The 20528-nt window shown below is 45.0% G+C and overlaps 3 protein-coding genes across 5 annotated transcripts; all 3 read left to right on the top strand.

Annotated features, from left to right (window-relative positions):
- The first annotated feature begins 593 nt into the window (after positions 1-593).
- LOC147976327 (uncharacterized) lies at positions 594-1907 on the top strand. Its single transcript, XM_087519753.1, has 2 exons — positions 594-1073; positions 1160-1907. The coding sequence occupies exons 1-2, from the start codon at positions 594-596 to the stop codon at positions 1814-1816; spliced, it is 1137 nt and encodes a 378-aa protein (XP_087375879.1). The 3' UTR covers positions 1817-1907.
- Positions 1908-2210: 303 nt separating this feature from the next.
- Positions 2211-6293, top strand: LOC125552358 (uncharacterized). Of its 3 annotated transcripts, none has more exons than XM_048715872.2 (3): positions 2211-2905; positions 2983-3164; positions 4962-6293. In XM_048715872.2, the coding sequence occupies exon 3, from the start codon at positions 5279-5281 to the stop codon at positions 5987-5989; it is 711 nt and encodes a 236-aa protein (XP_048571829.1). In that variant the 5' UTR covers positions 2211-2905; positions 2983-3164; positions 4962-5278; the 3' UTR covers positions 5990-6293. The 3 variants fall into 3 exon arrangements, with proteins under 3 accessions (XP_048571829.1, XP_087374825.1, XP_087374826.1); XM_087518699.1 differs by having other exon boundaries at positions 2983-3201; XM_087518700.1 differs by lacking the exons at positions 2211-2905; positions 2983-3164 and adding an exon at positions 3295-4861.
- A 13018-nt stretch (positions 6294-19311) lies between these two features.
- LOC125554024 (transcription factor MYB56-like) lies at positions 19312-20528 on the top strand. Its single transcript, XM_048717652.2, has one exon. The coding sequence runs from the start codon at positions 19478-19480 to the stop codon at positions 20207-20209; it is 732 nt and encodes a 243-aa protein (XP_048573609.2). The 5' UTR covers positions 19312-19477; the 3' UTR covers positions 20210-20528.

The raw sequence follows: 20528 nt of genomic DNA, 5'->3' as shown, positions 1-20528 counted from the left end.
GAGCCACGTCAACCAGAGGGACTCGTTCGGTTTAAGAGCATTACTAGTAGAGCCCTCAAACCCTCAAACCCCTGAAAATAACCACTTTTTTACAGTTTTCGCCGAAAAAACGCCGTAGACTAGAACCTCTACCGCCTCCTCCTCCCGGCCTTCTCCTCCCGCCGCCTCCTGCCGCGCCGGCCATGGAGGGCCGCACCGCCGCCGCGCCCGCCCCGCCCGTCCCGCCCGCCTCGCCCGCCCCCGCCCACGACCCCGCCCACCCGACCGTGGCCGACGTGGTGGCGGCGACCCACGTCAGGGCCAAGCGGCGGCGGGCGGGCCTCGCACCTTCTCCTGCCGCCCCGACCACCGTCACCGCCCCGGCCACCGTCACCGCCCCGGCACCTGCCCTCGCCGCCTCCCCGCCGCCCGCCCCGGCCACCAAGAAGAGCCGGTCGAAGGTGGCCTCTCATGGGCCGCGAGGGGCGGCCTCCAAGGTCGCCGGCTCGTCCCCGGCCGTGTCCAAGCCGCGGAAGAAGCTCACGGCGCGGAAGAAGCCCGTGGCGGCCGCCGTCGCCGAACCTCCTCCCGCCGCGCACGAGGTGTTCGAGGAAATGGCAACCCCATCCTCGTTCATGGACCTCCTCCAAAACGCGGAGGTGGACCTCGGAGCTCCGCCTCTAGACCCCTTTAGGGTTGGTGGCGACTTGGAGGAAAAGGAGGAAGATGAGGAGGATGAAGGGGATGACGAGGAGGAGGTGGCCGAGATAGGGGAGGAGGCATTCACCGCCGCTTCCCGCCCACACGTGCGGTCGACAAACTACACCGAGGCGGAAGATGTCCTCTTGGTTCGTGCTTGGGCAGCTGTGGGAATGGATGCAACCACCGGCACCGATCAAACCGGTAAACGGTATTGGCAAAGGATCGAGGACGTCTATTGTAGGATCAAGCCGAAGAATAGTGGGTTCATCCATCGCACTTTCCGGTCGCTTCAAGGCCGGTGGGAGTTGATCAAGCCCGCTTGTTCTCGTTGGAGTGCGGCCATGGACCAAGTGATAGATGCACCACCTAGTGGAACCGTGGAGAGTGACTATGTGAGTACATATTTCTTCACTATTTTGATTATGTGTGTGCACTATGCTATTGGTGGGTTCTTATGTGATTTATGTGTGGTTGATAGGAGACAATTGCCGGCATGAGGTACAAGGAGATGGCCGCTTCCAAGGGCAAGCCATTCCCATTTATGCATGTTTGGTCAATTCTTCAAACCTTTGACAAGTGGAAGTTGAGGGATCAAGAGACCGCACCCAAGAAGTCGGCAATGCTAAGGATGGATGATAGTGAAGATGAGGAGGAGAGGAACTTGGGCAAGCCCGAGGGAACCAAGAAGGGCAAGCTAAGGGTGAAGATGGAAAAAGAGGCGTCAAGCCTAAGGGGGAAGATGGACCACATGATGAAGACAAGAGAGGAATTGACAACGAAGACATTGGAGACGAAACTTCTTATCACCGAGAAGAAGAAAGAGGTCAAGCTTGCACAAGTTGAAGCAAAGCGTGAAGAAGCAAAGCGCAAGGCCGAGTTGGAGGAGAGGATGATCAAGCTCAAAGAGGCAAAGGTATGTAAAGAACTCATGGTGGAAGAGAAAGAGCACATGATGATGTCCAAGAAGGACATGGATGAAGACCAATTGCAATGGTGGAAGGACTACAAGGAGGACATCGCGGAGAGGAAGAGGATGTTCCGTGTTGCGTCCTCTACTTTTCGAGGTGACACTACGATGAGTAGTTGTGGTGATGGCGGTGTGTATGACTCCACCGGTGCCGATGGAGATGCTTGATGGAGCCCGCTTGTGGTCTAGGAGATGGCGCCGAGGTGCAACTTTTTGGTGATGGTGCCGATGAGAGGAGGAAGATGATGATTTTGTGATGTAAACTATTAAACCATGTATCAATAATTGTCATTTGTAGTTTGTTTGGAAGTTGATTATGTTCTTGTTGTCATAATTTGTGAGATGTCAAATGATAGATTTAAAGGTCAGGGTCGAGGCAAAGACTAGAACCCTTAAATCTAATCCTTAAAACAGTTTAAGGGTTGGGTTTGAGGGTTCTAGTATTTGCCCCTGTTTTTCAACCTTTGAAAGTGTCAAAAATGGCATTTCTCAACCCTTAAAACTGCTTTAAGGATTTGAGGGTTCGAGGGTTAGTAGTAATGCTCTAAAAGGGGCTCGACCCGAACGACACATCCTCACTTATCCGTTCTTCTCTCCCCACTCGCTAATCTCTCCCATCTCACAGATCCTCCTTCTCTCGATCGGAGGAGAGCTGCCACGCCCGCGCACCTCCGGCGAGAATCCGGTGAGCTGAGCCCGCAGCGCCTCCCCCTTGCTTCATCCCGACGCCACGCATCTCCGACCGGATCGAGGTCGACAGCTACCCATGGGCGTCCGAGCCCAGGCCCGACGGCGACCAGATCCCCGGTGAGTAGCGCATCACACGCCCAAGCCCCGTGCAGCTCGTCTCCCCGAGCTCGCACCCGAGGAACCTCCATCACCTGCCCCCTTCCGCGCGCTTGCCATCGGCAGTCTCCTCCCTGGCGACCACCATCTCGACGGCGAGAGAGGGAAGGGGGTGGCGCTGCTTGAGGAGGTCTGGAACGGAAGGGGAGGAGCGGAGCCATCGCTGTCGTAGCGCTGCTCAAGGTTGCGTTGCGCGGAAGGGCGAGGAGCGGAGTCATCGCCGAAGCGTCGCAGCTCGATGAGGCGGGGCGCGGAGGTGGAGATCTGTGACAGAGCCTACGCCGACATGTTGATGCTTGGGGGTGCCGGCGCCCCATCTGGCGCCAGTGGGAGATGCTCATGCGCACCAGCAAGTGATCCCGACATCACATGCCGCCGCCGTCGAGGATTCAGTGTCTGCTGCTCCGTGAGGTACAATTCGTCGCACACCTCTCCTTCATTTCTAGCGTGGTTGGAGATTGATATAGCAGACCCATTCTTATCTGCAGTAGTGGAGCAACTACACCGTGCAGGATATACACGACGGCCGGACGTCAAGGCGTGGCTGTTGCTAGAGTAGCTCCGGTCATGTCTCAGAGGGATTGTTGGCAGGCGGTGCTGATACTGAAGATAATTTTTGGGCAAGTTGGACTGATTCATGTGTTATGCTGCTGCAGAAGCTCATAATTCAGTATGTGCCTTGACCCAGCCATATAGCCAGTTCTCATGTGAGTTAATCAGCTAGTGTACTCAGTTACAGGACTACCTCGAATGCAATTCATAAGGGAGTTAAGAACAGGGGGGGGGGGGGGGGGTGCAAACTGAATTTGCAATGTGTGCACTTAGGAATTTGCCATGTACTTGTCATGAATAGTGTTTTCCATTATGTTTTGTGAATTCTGAGTAGTCCAAACAAAGGTAGGCACAATTAATAATTCTAAGTTGTTATAAAAAAGTTGCCATGTCAAAATGTAGAGAGAAAATAATCTAAGTTAGTTATCAGAAAAGTTACCATGTCAAAAAATTGTAGATAGAGACAATAATTCTAAGTTGTTATAAAAAATTTGCCATGGCAAATTGTTGAGAGAAAAATAATTCTAAGTTGTTACCAGAAAAGTTGTCATGGCAAATTGTAGAGAGACAAATAATTCTAAGTTTTTATCAAAAAGTTGCCATGGCAAATTTGTAGAGTGAAAAAAAATTCTAAGTTAGTTATTAGAAAAGTTGTGATGGCAACTTAAGATGTTAAAAAATATGGTAAAGTTATAGATGTTAAAAACATGGCAAAGTTGCCATGGCAACTTAAGATGTTAAAAACATGGCAAAGTTATAGATGTTCAAAAACATGGCAAACTTGACATGGCAATTTAAGATGTTAAAAAACATGGCAAACTTTGTTCAAGAACATGGCAAACTTCTATAATTAACATGTTCAAAAACATGCAAACTTGCCATGGCAAAGTTATAGATGTTCAAAAATATGGCATATTTGCCATGGCAACTTATGATGTTCAAAAACATGTCAAACTTTTCAGATGTTCAAAAACATGGCAAACTTGCCATGATATTTTAAATTGCTCAAAACCTTATGCAAACTTGCCACGGCAAACTAAAGATGTGGAAATACATGGCAAACTTTTTAAATTAAGTTTGTACAATAACATGGCAAGCATGGCACAAAAATTTAATTAATATGTTCGAAAACATGGCAAACTTGCCATGGCAACTAAAGATGTTTAAAAACATGGCAACCTAATATGCTCAAAATCATGGCAAACTTGCCATGGCAACTAAAATCAGTATTTTGTTTATAGCTATGTTTTTTTTCCAATGGCAACTAAATGCATTTTTTGCCATGGTTCGTTGTGTCTTCTTGCCATGTCCATCCGAAGAATGTTTGTCATGGCCATTACAAATTAGTTTGAGAGCACGACAAGTTTGCTCTTTCAATTTTGTTTTGCCATGGCAGTTTTACCTAAATCGTCGCGGCAAATTTCAACTTTTATTGCCATGGCAATTTACAACAGCGGCAAATTGTTGTGACCAACGGCAATTTATTTAAAACCATGGCAAATTTATTTTCTAGCATGGCAAGTTTATTTTTTTGTTGGACCATGGCAATTTTAATATATTTTTCATCAGCTATTTTTTCTATGAATTTCTAGATTTTTGTCGTATTTTTCATCAGCTATTTTTTCTATGAATTTCTAGATTTCTATTTTTTCTCAGTTTTTTCTGTTTTAGTATTGGGCCTGTTTTCCTTTTGATGCCCGTGCAACAGGCCCATGTTGGCGTTTCTGGACGTGTTCGCGCTGGGAGGTCTCCCACGCCGAACGAGATCGTTCGGTCGTTCCCCCTTGCCATGCCGAACGATTCGTTCGGAATCAGGTCGATAGAAGTCTGACGTTCGCTCCTTATCGGGGTTCTACCTACCTACAATTTCCGTGTGCTAAGATACCTCTAAGAGACAGACTCCTTCCTTTTTTAGGGGGGTGGTTTCCATAAATGTGACGGATTTTCGATCCGACGGAATCAATTCCACTTTCCATATCCTGATCCTGGCCGCTCCCGTCGTAGCTTCCTCGGCTAGGCCAGGACTGCCTTTCCTTGCAGCGGACGCGTTTGGACTCCTGCTCGGATCCACTTCGCCCACCGTCCGTCTATATAAGGCGGCACCAAGCGGCGGCCTCCGCACCGCGTTCACCTTCTCCCTTCCGGCCTCTCGCCACCGCCACGCGCCATCAGTTCCATCCCGCAAGAAGCCATCCATCGGAGGCGAGGCGATCCATCCAAGCTTGGGGGGTGATGATGCCGACGTCGTTCTTCCAGGGCAACGACGCCGGCGCCTGCGACGGCGACGGCTCGCCGCACGGGGTCAAGAAGATGTGGACCAAGGAGGAGGACGACCTGCTGCGGGAGCAGGTGCGGCGCTGTGGCGGCCCGCACAACTGGGACTCCATCTGCCGAGGCCTGCCCGGCCGCAACTCCAAGTCGTGCCGCCTCCGCTGGTGCCAGCACCTCGACCCCAGGGTGGAGGCCGTCAAGCCCTTCACCGTCGAGGAGGACATGCTCATCGTCAAGTACCAGGCCGCCTACGGCAACCGCTGGTCCACCATCGCCGAGTTCCTCTCCGGCCGCACCGACAACGCCGTCAAGAACCGCTGGAACTCCGTCCTCCGCAAGCGCCAGGAGCATGCCCCCTCCCAGCAGGGCCAGACGCGCCCGTGGGCTCCTTCCGCCGCCCGGCAGGCCGCGGGCCCCGAGGTCACGCCGCGGTGCCTGCCGCTGTTCCCTGATTCGGCCGAGGAGGTGCCGGAGGCTGACACATCTGCGGCGGCGAGGAAGTGCCTCGACCTGTTCCCTCTGGCGCCTGGGGATATCAGGGCCAACACGGCTGCTGCGGCGCCGCCCGGTGACATGACTTGCGGAGCAGGCGACCCGCTCACCGAACTGAGGCTCTGGCCGGCGCCGAGGGTGGTGTTCGACGTAATGCCGCTCCAGGCCTACCGGATGTAGATTTGCTTAGACTTGTTGTTCTCTCGTCTTACTTTTTGCTGATCGTGGGGAATTTTCCTAGTGGGATTTGACTTGTAATGGAAGCTCTGGCTGATCGAGAATGTTGTTAGGACTCCATTGGATCTTGGTATCAACAGAGCGCTGGATTTTCTGTAATCGTCTTGCTTGCTGGTTAGGTAATCAAGAAAGTTCTGGACTTAGTGTAATGCTTTGTGCTTCTTGATGATCAAGAAAATTCTGAACGTCTTGTAATTTGCATGACCATTGTAATCAACAAATCAATCTTTAGCAATTTTCTTGTTCACTGGAGATTACTGAACTACCTTGCTTGTTGGTTGTACCTTTTTCTTGCTTGTCGATGCATCAAGAAAATTCTGAACGTCTTGTAATTTGCATGACCATTGTAATCAACAAATCAATCTTTAGCAATTTTCTTGTTCACTGGAGATTACTGAACTACCTTGCTTGTTGGTTGTACCTTTTTCTTGCTTGTCGATGCACTTCAGTTACTCCTGATCTGCTTGGATTCAGTACTTGAGTTACTCATGATCTTCCAACAAAAAATCGAAAAGTTGCTCATGATCTTCCAGGGCCAAACGCTGTCAAAACAAAGCAGCATTTTCCAGTTGTTTGCACTGAATCTGAATTCTGAAACAGCTGGGATTCGAACGCTTGTTTCAGTACTCATGGCTATTTATTTATTTTTGCAAAAGAAAATAAATACTAGTGGGTGTTTCTGAATTTGCTTTGCTTGTTGGAAGCATTCACACAGATTATACATTCTTCGTGTACCTTTTTTTTTTTGCGTTTTCCGGCACATGGATCAAGAATGTTGTTAGAACTCCATCTCCATTGTTACAGAAGATCTGTGGATCTTGGTATCATCAGAACTCCGGATTTTCTGTAGTCGTATTGCTTGCTGGTTAGGTAATCAAGAAAGTTCTGAACGTAGTCTAATTCTTTGTGCTTCTTGATGATCAAGAAAATTCTGAACGTCTTGTAATTTCCATGACCATTGTAATCAACAATCAATCTTTAGCAATTTCCTTGTTCACTGGAGATTACTGAACTTTCTTGCTTGTTGATTGTTGGAAGTAATTCATAAAGATTTTACGTTCTTTCTAGTACCTTTTCTCGTGCTTGTTACTCCTGATCTCCTTGGAATGGGATTTGACTTGTAATGGAAGCTCTGGCTGATCGAGAATGTTGTTAGGACTCCATTGGATCTTGGTATCAACAGAGCGCTGGATTTTCTGTAATCGTCTTACTTGCTGGTTAGGTAATCAAGAAAGTTCTGAAATTAGTGTAATGCTTTGTGCTTCTTGATGATCAAGAAAATTCTGAACGTCTTGTAATTTGCATGACCATTGTAATCAACAAATCAATCTTTAGCAATTTTCTTGTTCACTGGAGATTACTGAACTACCTTGCTTGTTGGTTGTACCTTTTTCTTGCTTGTCGATGCATCAAGAAAATTCTGAACGTCTTGTAATTTGCATGACCATTGTAATCAACAAATCAATCTTTAGCAATTTTCTTGTTCACTGGAGATTACTGAACTACCTTGCTTGTTGGTTGTACCTTTTTCTTGCTTGTCGATGCACTTCAGTTACTCCTGATCTGCTTGGATTCAGTACTTGAGTTACTCATGATCTTCCAACAAAAAATCGAAAAGTTGCTCATGATCTTCCAGGGCCAAACGCTGTCAAAACAAAGCAGCATTTTCCAGTTGTTTGCACTGAATCTGAATTCTGAAACAGCTGGGATTCGAACGCTTGTTTCAGTACTCATGGCTATTTATTTATTTTTGCAAAAGAAAATAAATACTAGTGGGTGTTTCTGAATTTGCTTTGCTTGTTGGAAGCATTCACACAGATTATACATTCTTCGTGTACCTTTTTTTTTTTGCGTTTTCCGGCACATGGATCAAGAATGTTGTTAGAACTCCATCTCCATTGTTACAGAAGATCTGTGGATCTTGGTATCATCAGAACTCCGGATTTTCTGTAGTCGTATTGCTTGCTGGTTAGGTAATCAAGAAAGTTCTGAACGTAGTCTAATTCTTTGTGCTTCTTGATGATCAAGAAAATTCTGAACGTCTTGTAATTTCCATGACCATTGTAATCAACAATCAATCTTTAGCAATTTCCTTGTTCACTGGAGATTACTGAACTTTCTTGCTTGTTGATTGTTGGAAGTAATTCATAAAGATTTTACGTTCTTTCTAGTACCTTTTCTCGTGCTTGTTACTCCTGATCTCCTTGGAATGGGATTTGACTTGTAATGGAAGCTCTGGCTGATCGAGAATGTTGTTAGGACTCCATTGGATCTTGGTATCAACAGAGCGCTGGATTTTCTGTAATCGTCTTACTTGCTGGTTAGGTAATCAAGAAAGTTCTGAAATTAGTGTAATTCTTTGTGCTTCTTGATGATCAAGAAAATTCTGAACGTCTTGTAATTTGCATGACCATTGTAATCAACAAATCAATGTTTAGCAATTTTCTTGTTCACTGGAGATTACCGAACTTCCTTGCTTGTTGGTTGTTGGAAGTAACCCAGAAAGATTTCTTGCTTGTCGATGTGCTTCAGTTACTCCTGATCTGCTTGGATTCAGTACTTGAGTTACTCATGATCTTCCAACAAAAAATCGAAAAGTTGCTCATGATCTTCCAGGGCCAAACGCTGTCAAAACAAAGCAGCATTTTCCAGTTGTTTGCACTGAATCTGAATTCTGAAACAGCTGGGATTCGAACGCTTGTTTCAGTACTCATGGCTATTTATTTATTTTTGCAAAAGAAAATAAATACTAGTGGGTGTTTCTGAATTTGCTTTGCTTGTTGGAAGCATTCACACAGATTATACATTCTTCGTGTACCTTTTTTTTGTTTTTGTTTTCCGGCACATGGATCAAGAATGTTGTTAGAACTCCATCTCCATTGTTACAGAAGATCTGTGGATCTTGGTATCATCAGAACTCCGGATTTTCTGTAGTCGTATTGCTTGCTGGTTAGGTAATCAAGAAAGTTCTGAACGTAGTCTAATTCTTTGTGCTTCTTGATGATCAAGAAAATTCTGAACGTCTTGTAATTTCCATGACCATTGTAATCAACAATCAATCTTTAGCAATTTCCTTGTTCACTGGAGATTACTGAACTTTCTTGCTTGTTGATTGTTGGAAGTAATCCATAAAGATTTTACGTTCTTTCTAGTACCTTTTCTCTTGCTTGTTACTCCTGATCTGCTTGGATTCAGTACTTCAGTTACTCATGATCTTCCAACAAGAAATCAAAAAGTTGCTCATGATCTTCTAGGGCCAAACGCTGTCAAAACGAAGCAGCCTTTTTCAGTTGTTTGCACTGAATCTGAATTCTGAAACAGCTGGGATTGGAACGCTTGTTTCACTACTCATGGCTATTTTTTATTTTTGCAAAAGAAAATAAATACTCGTGGGTATTTCCGATTTTGCTTGCTTGTTGGAAGCATTCACTCAGATTATACGTTTTCCGTGTGTACCTTTTTTCTGTTTTTCGGCAGCGGCACATGGATCAACGGGAATCAAATTTGTTTAGAGAAAAAAATGGGAATATACGTCCCTCCTTGAGAAGTTCATTTACTCCCTCTGTTCACTTTTATAAGACGTTGTAGCCATTTCAGACGGCAGTCAAAACAATTCAATGTGTGTTGTCTGGAACGTATTATAAAAATGAACGGAGGGAGTACTTAATTTGAAAATTCGAAGCAGATATCCTTGTTTGCATTAAACTCTGAATTCTGAAACACTTCGCCTATGAATCCAATGTTCTTGAGCTCACAATCACTACGAGCTCCACAAAAAGCTTGCATATACTTCCGTGGACGAGGGTTGGCCTGCTTTCTCCTCCATGAACATGATTTCATTTATGTTACCCACCAATAGGCATGGGTAGTCAGAGTGTTACTATAGGTAGCGCATGCGCTCCCATTTCTAGTGTTTCTCCTCCCAACGGAATTCACCATAAGCTCCGGTGAGTCTCCATTCCCTTCCACCCCTTCATCACCTTAACATAAATGTAATAAGGTGTTTTTTTTAAAGATCCAGCTTGGCTGGCTTTGATAGATTTAGAAGAGAGCATATGGGAGACAAAGTTTGATCAAGTGATCAGGGTGAGAGCAAAAAAAGAGGTACAACAGAGGAGGTCCTTCGGCCTCCAGCCCCAAGCTAAACTTTAGGAAGCTATCTCACACCTAAATCCCCAAACGGGGGCTCAATAGTTCTTGCTCCGGCTAGCCGCCAGTGTAATAAGGTGTTGCAAATAATTTCTACACACTAACCTCTCTTCTCCAAAATAGCACTAACCATCCTTCCTCATCACTATCCGAGACAATTTTATATCTCGTACGCAAGTTTCTAGACAAACACTCAGCTGGATAGCCATCAAGGTGTGTCTCCAATAGGAGCAAAACCTTAGGGTTACAACAGTGATGGGCAACCAGGAATGATCGAACTGCCGCAGTGTTACCAAACCATGGCAGCTCAAGAATAGGAGTTTCATCTTTGTCGGCGCACTGCATCCGAGAGAGGCCGCTGATCCTCTCGAAGCTAAACTTGCACGACCCTTCTGTCTTTTCTTATCATTTCGTTTTTTTCTAGTTACTTAGGTCCTAACTAATCTTCATAGCTACCCCGGTTTTGTCACCTTATCCATTGGGACAACATTCAATTGATCCACAGTGTTTTCTTCCTCCTTTCATCTTCTGAACATAATCTTTTCCTCACCCCCTTTTTACCCTCAGACATATATACACTTTTTACCCTACATAGATGTCGTGTCTGCAAGCTCATTCTCTTCCCTGAGGTCTTATTCTAGGCACAACTGGAATATAGGCACCAATCCACAAAGTCCCCTCTACCTCTGCGTGGACCAAAGTCAGTACGGCCACGTCCAAAGTCAGCTATGTCACCCCCTCATATATACATGTTGCCCTACCTCTTCCACATGAAAATTGGCCTCTCCATGTGTGTGCATCGGCTTTAAGCCATGCGCCCCACTTCAAGTCTTTGTCCTTGTATTCACACTCCTCATGCATATGCCCCAAAAGGCCAAAAGCGGCACAAACATTGGGGGTTATATCTCGTACGCAAGTTTCTAGACAAACACTCAGCTGGATAGCCATCAAGGTGTGTCTCCAATAGGAGCAAAACCTTAGGGTTACAACAGTGATGGGCAACCAGGAATGATCGAACTGCCGCAGTGTTACCAAACCATGGCAGCTCAAGAATAGGAGTTTCATCTTTGTCGGCGCACTGCATCCGAGAGAGGCCGCTGATCCTCTCGAAGCTAAACTTGCACGACCCTTTTGTCTTTTCTTATCATTTCGTTTTTTTCTAGTTACTTAGGTCCTAACTAATCTTCATAGCTACCCCGGTTTTGTCACCTTATCCACTGGGACAACATTCAATTGATCCACAGTGTTTTCTTCCTCCTTTCATCTTCTGAACATAATCTTTTCCTCACCCCCTTTTTACCCTCAGACATATATACACTTTTTTATCCTACATAGATGTCGTGTCTGCAAGCTCATTCTCTTCCCTGAGGTCTTATTCTAGGCACAACTGGAATGTAGGCACCAATCCACAAAGTCCCCTCTACCTCTGCGTGGACCAAAGTCAGTACGGCCACGTCCAAAGTCAGCTATGTCACCCCCTCATATATACATGTTGCCCTACCTCTTCCACATGAAAATTGGCCTCTCTATGTGTGTGCATCGGCTTTAAGCCATGCGCCCCACTTCAAGTCTTTGTCCTTGTATTCACACTCCTCATGCATATGCCCCAAAAGGCCAAAAGCGGCACAAAACTTGGGGGTCTTCTCATATTGCACTTGATAATGTTCTCATTTTCCAGAACTAGACACAATAACAAATGTTGGTAAATGGCAGATTGACATCACGCTTAATATTTACCCTAATGAAAGTGCCGAATGCCCCAAAATCCAGATGAACTTGAAGAAAAGTAATTCTAGCATGCACAGGATATCCCATACACGGATCCATCGTTCGTGGTTGCTTTGAGTTTCGTGCTACTTTTTATCTTCTTAGAATTATCATGTTTTGAAGTGTTCATTGAGTTTTCCTTCCTCTTTCAAAGCGTATCTTATATTTCATCGTGTATCAGCAAACTCGATCCATAACAAGTGTATCGTCGTGTTTACTGATGTTCAGAAAACAAGTGCAGTTTTCACTGGTAAACAAAGAAAACACGACGATACACATTGAAACAAGAGAAAAACCGAACAAACCATTTTAAAACGTGTTAAATTTTGACAACGACCCAAAAAATAGCACGGATCTTAAATTAACCACGGACGGTGGATCCATGAAAGGGTACGGGGAGATAAACCCCTCTCGGTGAGCTTGTTCCACTTCACCTATCTTCTTTCCTTGCAGCCAACGGCAAAAGAAAACGGAATCAATAAGTGCCGAACGTACCGTTTTTTAATTCTCAGTCCGAACGCCTCCTCTGCCGTTTGATTTTTGGCAGGAATCCTAGAGCACCAAAAATCGCCACGTCAGCGAAGAAGCTCGTTCGGCATGAACGACAGCCGTCCCGAACGCCGCCCCACTCCTCTGTCTCTATCCTTTTCTCCTCCTACACTCCTTTCTTCTCCCAGATGCCTGCAACCACGCCCATATGGGGTGGCGAGCTGCTCATCGTGCACCGCCGCCTGACCGGGCGTCCCTGCTGCCTGCAACCACGCCCGAGCTCCCGTCGATTCGCCTCCAACCCAGGCAGCAGCCGACGCCTTCCTCTCGCCGAGAGCTGGTCGTCCCCGCGCCGCCGTACGCCGGAGCGCTGCGACCGCTCGCCGGTGAATCCATTGCGCTCTTCTCTTTGCTTCTTCTCCTCCTTCCTCATCTACATGCCCTGCGGCCAGGGATGTCTCACGCCAATGCTCGGCGCCGGACTCTCCACGCCCGGCGGCTAGGACGACTCTGCTCCGTGCGCGGCGCGCGGCGGGCAGCATCTGCACTAGGGCGCGTTGACCGTCGGCGTTGTGTTGCCAGCGGCCACAGCCGCAGACCATGCCCTCGGTCACGTTCCTACTCTACAGCAGTACCAGCAAGACGAGCAAGCCGGATGCGTCGCCGCCGTGACCACAGCTTGTTCCTCGCAGCGACCGCCGTGACCCGTGACTTCCGCCAGATCAATTAGGAAAGCGTTTTCAAGGTGAGCAATGCTTCATTCCCTATGTCATTCGTTGTCAATGCTTCACAATTCATCCCGTGCCTGAATGCCTGAATTTTACCAACAACTGAAGCATGGACGCCTGAAATTATCAACATATTATTTGTTGTCTCTAAAAATCATGTCAATGATTCACAACACTTACGGTTTCTGTATTCTACAGATTTAATGCAAGCGTTGGCATTGATTCTAGATTCCCTTTTTTGTTTTGTTTTTTCTGAATGTTAAGAACATTCACAGCTTGTGACATGCCCTTTTGTTTGGTTTTTTCCATGTTGTTAACACTGTGGGACCCCTTTTTCAAAGTTACTGCAATTTTTGCCATGATGTTTATATATACTTGCTATGGCAAAAAATTCTGTCCAATTTAGATGTGGGCAGTAGGCCAGTTTTCTTTCTTTTTTGCCGTAGATGATATGTGATAGTAAATGGGGGCAATGGCAAATTTCAGTAAAGTTTTGTTCAAGCCCATGGCAATTTTCTCAAAAAATGTGTTCTTTCATCATGGTAATTTTGCAGACTCTTGTTTCTTTTTGTAGCTGTCACATGGCAAGTGCTTGGAGTTTCCCCCTATGTCTCATGGCAAAGTATTACCATGCTTTTACCCAACACAATGGCAAATTTTAATTGCCATGATCACATGACAATTGAAAAAAATGGCATGTCTCCACCTTTTGCCAAGGCAAATGTAGCTTTCAATGAAGGATGGCAATTTAAGTCCATGGCCGAAAATTGAGGCAGAGATGAGATGGATTTTTTAGTTTGGTCACACTTTGTTGGTGGAGTAGATGCATCGCAGATTCACAATGTATATGGGAAGTAGTTGTTTTGTTCATGGTGTTTTTGATGGGGGTTTTCCTCTGATCTAAACATTTATATGGGAAGTAGTTGTTTTGTTCCCTGGAATGGCTGTCCATTGTTTTTAATTTGTCTATAATGTGATATTGCCATGGCAATTCTTTAACATGTCGTCCTATGGGTAGCTCAAGATCGAGTTTGCCATGCAAAACTTTAATATGTGTTGTTTTTCTGCCATTATTTGCAAACTTAAGATGTATTGACATGGGAAACTTAATTTGAGTCTTTTTTTCCATGGCCACTATACATGCATATTTATAAGCATTCTTCTAGGAAAGTCACACTTTTCTCTAGATAGCATGGCAAGTTTTTTAGGACAAGATAAATTATTTTGTGTCCTAAATTGGCCATGGCAAATTTAGTTCGTAGATCAGGGCAAGTTTTAAAATGATTTTTCCACGGGAAATTTAGTAGATGTCTGACGGTAAATTCAGTTTAATGCCCATGGCAAGTTTCTTTTTTCAAGACGATGACACTTTTTCAGCATGGCAATTTTTAAAGTGATTTTGCCATGGAAAATTCACTAGATGTCCCACGGCAAATTCAGTTTAATACCCATGGCAAGTTTCTTTTTTTAGACCATGTCAACTTTTCTTTTACCATGGCAATTTTCTAAAGTGATTTTGCCATGGCAAATTCACTAGATGTCCCACGGAAAATTCAATTTAATGCCCATGGCAAGTTTCTTTTTTTTCAAGATGATGCCAACTTTTTTTACCATGGCAATTTTTAAAGTGATTTTTTCATGGCAAATTCACCAGATGTCCCATGACATATTCAGTTTAATTCCCATGGCAAGTTTCTTTTTCAAGAGGATGCTATTATGTTTTACCATAGCAAATTCACTAGATGTCCCACGGCAAATTAAGTTTAATGCCCATGGCAAGTTTTTTTTTTCAAGACAATGTCAATTTTTATTTTTGGGTTTTTATCATTTATGCCACTAGTTGTGTCCCACTACTCAGTTTTGCCATTAGAAGTTACAACTGCTCAAAAAATGCCATCAATCCGTGAGATGCTTGCTCAAAAATGCCATTAGATATCTCAAAAATGCCGTCGTTCTGTTAGATGTTTGCTCAAAAATGCCATTAGACATTGTTATTTTTACGTCAAACCCGTTGACCATGTTCTATGACAAAAATAAGCCTAGACCCACATGTCAGTTCTCTCTATCTCACAATGATATGTGTGGCCCCACTTGTCAGGAGTAACCAAGCGAATAATTTTACAGGAAAATAAGAACGCTGTTGGGATCAAGTGGGCCCCATACTTTATTGTAGTGAGATAGAGGGAGAGCTGGCATGTTGGTTCATAGGTATTTATGTCATTATAACATGGCAAAAGAGATTTGAGATCACAATAATGGTGTTTAGTGCCATTTTGAGCATGTGTCTAATGAAGCGATGGCATTTTTGAGCAGTTGAAATTTCTAGTGGCAAAACTGAGTAGTGGGACACAACCGGTGGCATAACTGATAAAAACTTTTTTTAAAGTGATTTTGCCATGGCAAATTCACTAGATGTCCCACCGAAAATTCAGTTTAATGCCAATGGCGAGTTTCTTTTTTCAAGACAATGTCAACATTTTTTCATGGCAATTTTAAACTGATTTTTCCATGGCAAATTCCCTAGATGTCCCACGGAAAATTCAGTTTAATGCCCATGGCGAGTTTCTTTTTCCAAGACAATGTCAACATTTTTTCATGGCAATTTTAAACTGATTTTTCCATGGCAAATTCCCTAGATGTCCCACGGAAAATTCAGTTTAATGCCCATGGCGAGTTTCTTTTTTCAACACAATGTCAACATTTTTTCATGGCAATTTTAAACTGATTTTTCCATGGCAAATTCCCTAGATGTCCCATGATAAATTTAGTTTAATGCCCATGGCAAGTTTCTTTTTTCAAGACAATGTCAACTATTTTTCTTACCATGGCAAATTCACTAGATGTCCCACGACAAATTTAGTTTAATGCCTGCGGCAAGATAAGATTCTTTTTTTAGGACGATGCGAGAAAGAATACAATTTTTAAGTAAGGAATCGCATTGTTGCATTCTTATTCATGTATGATTTTTTGGTATTATATTAGATGGGAAATTAGTCCTGTATATTACATGGAAAAATACTTACTGCATATGGTCTTTTGTTAATTTTCTATTTTTGTACACATAGTAGGTTTTAGGCATTATCATTTTTGTCCATAGCATTCATTTTTTGCTTGGTTAAAGACAGATGCCAATTTCTGGTTTGCATCACTGGGATTTTTTAGTTCTCAATTTTCTTGTTTTAATGGCAGTTTTTCTCATAATATGGCAACTCTGAGCTTTCTTTTTTCATAGATAATTTTTTTATGGACTGTGCTAACGACCGGACGGTGGGATTTTAGCTATAGGTACGGACGATCGTGCAAAGACACATGCATGCAGGACGAGCGATGATGATTTTGCATGCGCGTGAGCTTTCTGCTGCATTGTTAAATATGCATACATATAAAAACAAAATTGTTGATGTCATCAAAGATTTCTTTGAAATTCAAACTTTAAAATGTTTTGTAGCACAAACCATAGCTCGGATTGAAAAGCTGTTTTCACATAAAAGATTTGTCGCGACGAGATCTTCGTATCTAGATCCCATGTTGATATATTTCGACGACTTTTTTTCGGGGTCAAAAGTTATCAGGCCCAGGCTAAGCAAGTTATCACGTCAATGATACGTAAGTTACCATCTTATTTATATAGAAATTACCGGGGCATAAAAGTTGTCCTCGAATTCTCCCCACATGCAAATGAATTAGAATACCAAAAAGTTGATGTCATCCTTGATTCCCCTTTATTTCGAAACTTCAAAAATTTTGTAGCTTAAACCGTTGGTCCGATGAAAAAGGTTCTCGAAGAAAGCATCAAAACTAGATACTATATTGATTTGTTCAGACAACTTTTATTTCGGATCGAAAGTTACCACTTCTGGGCTAAGTAAGGTATCATGCCTGAGCTACATATGTTACCACGTTGTTTACAGATATTACCGGGTATAAATTATCATGGTCTACGATATATGAGATACCATGCTATTCACATACAAAGTTACCGAGATGATATTTTGTGAACCCCTCCCCCCCGTGCCAAAGTTATCAAGACCGAGGTACATAAGTAATCAGGTCCGCATATGTGAGTTGCCATGCGCTATTCACACAAAACTTACCGAGGGGATATTTCATCACCCCCCCCATGTCAAAGTTATCAGGACCGAGGTACATAAGTTATCAGGTCAGCGATATGTGAGTTACCATGCTATTCACACAAAAGTTATCGAGGGGATATTTCATCAACCCCCTCCCCCCCCCCCCCCCCGGTCCCCCATGCCAAAGTTATTAGGACCGAGGTACATAGGTTATCGGGTCTGCGATATGTGAGTTACCATGCTATTCACACAAAAGTTACTGAGGGGATATTTCATCAACCCCCTCTCCCCCTCCCCCCATGCGAAAGTTATTAGGACCGAGGTACATAAGTTATCAGGTATGCGATATGTGAGTTACCATGCTATTCACATAAGGGTAGTGCTAACTTCCGACATAGTTCATATCGTTTCCTTTTTATGTGTGTGTTCACTGTTCACTAATAGTTAGTTTAATTAGCAGCTAACCGCATGCATGCATAAAAAAATGATGATGTCAGCCTAGATTCTTTTCAAAACTGAAAATTTAAAATGTTTTGTAGCTCATACTGTCCATGGGATTAAGAAACTGTCTTCACATAAAGATTCATCGCGACGAGATCTTTGAAACTAGATCACATGCTGATATGTTTTGATGATTTTTTTCGGTCAATACCAGGTATGTACTATGTAAATTATCACGTCTATGACACATAAGTTATCAAGCCGTTCCTCGAGCGTAGAACGTGCGACACTGTATGGGTGACGTGGGGACCCAGAGACCCTGATTTTCTCGCATGCGGGACGTGCGGAAGGAGTAGTTTACTCGCTCGATCGTGACCATGAGATGCCGATCGGCCGGATACCGAATCGTTCAGATCTATTAGCAAATTTCCAGTCGACTGTAAAATAGCTTTCTCGAGGTGATGAGGGGCATAAATTACCATGCTATTTACATAGTAGTTATCATAGGATGTTTTCAACAATTTTTCCTTGGGTCAATGGTATCATGGTGATGCACATAAGTTATCAGGTCAACGGGGCTTATGTTATCATGTTATTTACACAGAAGTTATTGAGAGGTATTTTTTTTATCTTTTTAACAACTTTTTTGCTCGATCAAAGTTACTGCGGTGTTTTTGTGTAAAATATCAGGTGCATGGTGTATATGCTATTTACATAGAATTTACCGGGGTTTTGTTTTTAAGAATTTTTTTGCCGGATCCATAATTTTTTCAATCTGAAGACAAAATGAGCTTAGTTCACACAAACAATCTACTTAGTTTGAGATGGTTAATGGACATCAACTTAGTTAGGTAGGGACCCCAGGTACGAATCATATGCACCATGCTATTTACCCGACGTTCCTTTCTTTGTTATTTTTTTGGCTGGATATGTGAAGGTACAAAAGAAAAGAAAACTAGATTTGTCGTCAAAGCCGAGCCAGCCCAAGTGGTTTTTAAGTTCATAACTAACCTATAGGGGTATGAGGTTCGACTCCAAGCTCTCCATCTTTCTTGCGAGAAATTGAACCAGATCGAGGGACCCAAAAAAGGAAACTTGTGCGAGGGATTGATGGCCGGAAAAAAAGAAAACTACCTCGCGGGGAATGATGGCCAAAAAAAGGAAACTCCCGCGCCGAAAAATAAGGAAACTCCCTCGCGGGAATGGTGGCCGGAAAAAAAGAAACTGCCTCCTAGACATGCGTGGGTAGCCAAAAAAAAGGTGCGAGATGAAACTTGCGCGGGACGTTGATGCAGATCCAACGATGAATGAACCGTTCGGATCTGTTGCAAACTGCCAGTCGGCAGGAATTTAGCATTCTCGTTTTTTTATTCGTAGTACAAACTGGGCCGTACTAGGCTTTATTTTCTTTGTTTTAGTCATAATAAGGACGACCCAGTACGGAAGCTATGCTGGGTGGGGGAGGGCGTTCGGGCTGGGAGTCCTCTCATCCCGAACGAATTTGTTCGTTCGCTGCCCACCCCGTCATCACCGAACAAATTGTTCGATCTGGCGAGCCACGAGGCCGTACGTTCGGCCGTTATCGACGTCCAAAGAATAAGAAAAAACGCAGTTTGGACTCCTGCTCGGACTCGGTTTAACCACGTCCATCTATATAAGTAGTCACGCGGCCGCGGCCTCCACACAACCGCGTCCACCTTCTCTTCCGGCCTCTCGCCACCGCACGCACGCAACATCTCCATCTCGCAACAAACCATCAATCGGAGGCGATTCAAGCTAGCGGGATGGTGATGCCGCCGTCGTCCTTCCCGGCCACGTCAGGCTCCGACGCCGTCGCCTGCGACGACGGCTTGCCGCACGCGGCCAAGAAGATGTGGACCAAGAGAGAGGACGACCTGCTGCGGGAGCAGGTCCGTCGGTGCGGCGGCCCGCACAACTGGGACTCCATCTGCCGAGCTCTGCCCGGCCGCAACTCCAAGTCGTGCCGCCTCCGCTGGTGCCAGCACCTCGACCCCAGGGTGGAGGCCGTCAAGCCCTTCACCGTCGAGGAGGACATGCTCATTGTCAAGTACCAGGCCGCCTACGGCAACCGCTGGTGCACCATCGCCGAGTTCCTCTCCGGCCGCACCGACAACGCCATCAAGAACCGCTGGAACTCCGTCCTCCACAAGCGCGCGCCCACCCTGCAGGGACCCCCGCGCCCGTTGGCTCCTTCTGCCGACCGAAAGGCCGCCAGCCCCGAGGTCACGCCGGGGTGCCTGCCGTTGTTTCCTCTGGCGAGCGGGGATGTCAGGATGTCCTCTCGTTCGACGGAGGTCGTGCCGGAGGCTGAGACATGTGCGGCGGCGAGGGAGTGCCTCGAGCTGTTCCCTCTGGTGCCCGGGGATATCAGGGGCGATGCCGGCACTGCGGCGCCGAGTGACATGTCCTGCGGAGCAGGCGACCCGCTGACCGAGCTGAGGATCTGGCCGGCGGTGGTGTTCGACGTAATGCCGCTGCAGGCCTACCGGATGTAGATTCATTCTGGTCTTCTTGCCTTGACTTGGTTGTTCTTTCATCTTACTTTTTGTTGATCGTGGGGAATTTCGTAGTGGGATTTGACTTGTGATGGTAGAGTTGTGCATGATGGGGTGATCAAGAAAGTTTGCACGCCATTGTAACGGGAGAGCTGTGGATCTTGGTATCAAGAGAACTCCGAATTTTCTGTAATCGTCTTGCTTGTTGGTTAGGCAAGCAAGAAAGTCTGAAGTTAGTGTAATTCTGAACTTGTAATTTCCTTGCCCATTGGTAATCAACAACTCAACCTTTAGTGTTTTTCTTGTTCAGATCGAGTTT

The sequence above is a fragment of the Triticum urartu genome, chromosome 4A (assembly GCF_056163025.1).
Source record: "Triticum urartu cultivar PI428250 chromosome 4A, HENAU_Tu73, whole genome shotgun sequence".
Lineage (NCBI taxonomy): Eukaryota > Viridiplantae > Streptophyta > Magnoliopsida > Poales > Poaceae > Triticum > Triticum urartu.
Note: the sequence above shows the minus strand (reverse complement) of the source record. Positions and strands in the feature narration are given on the sequence as shown.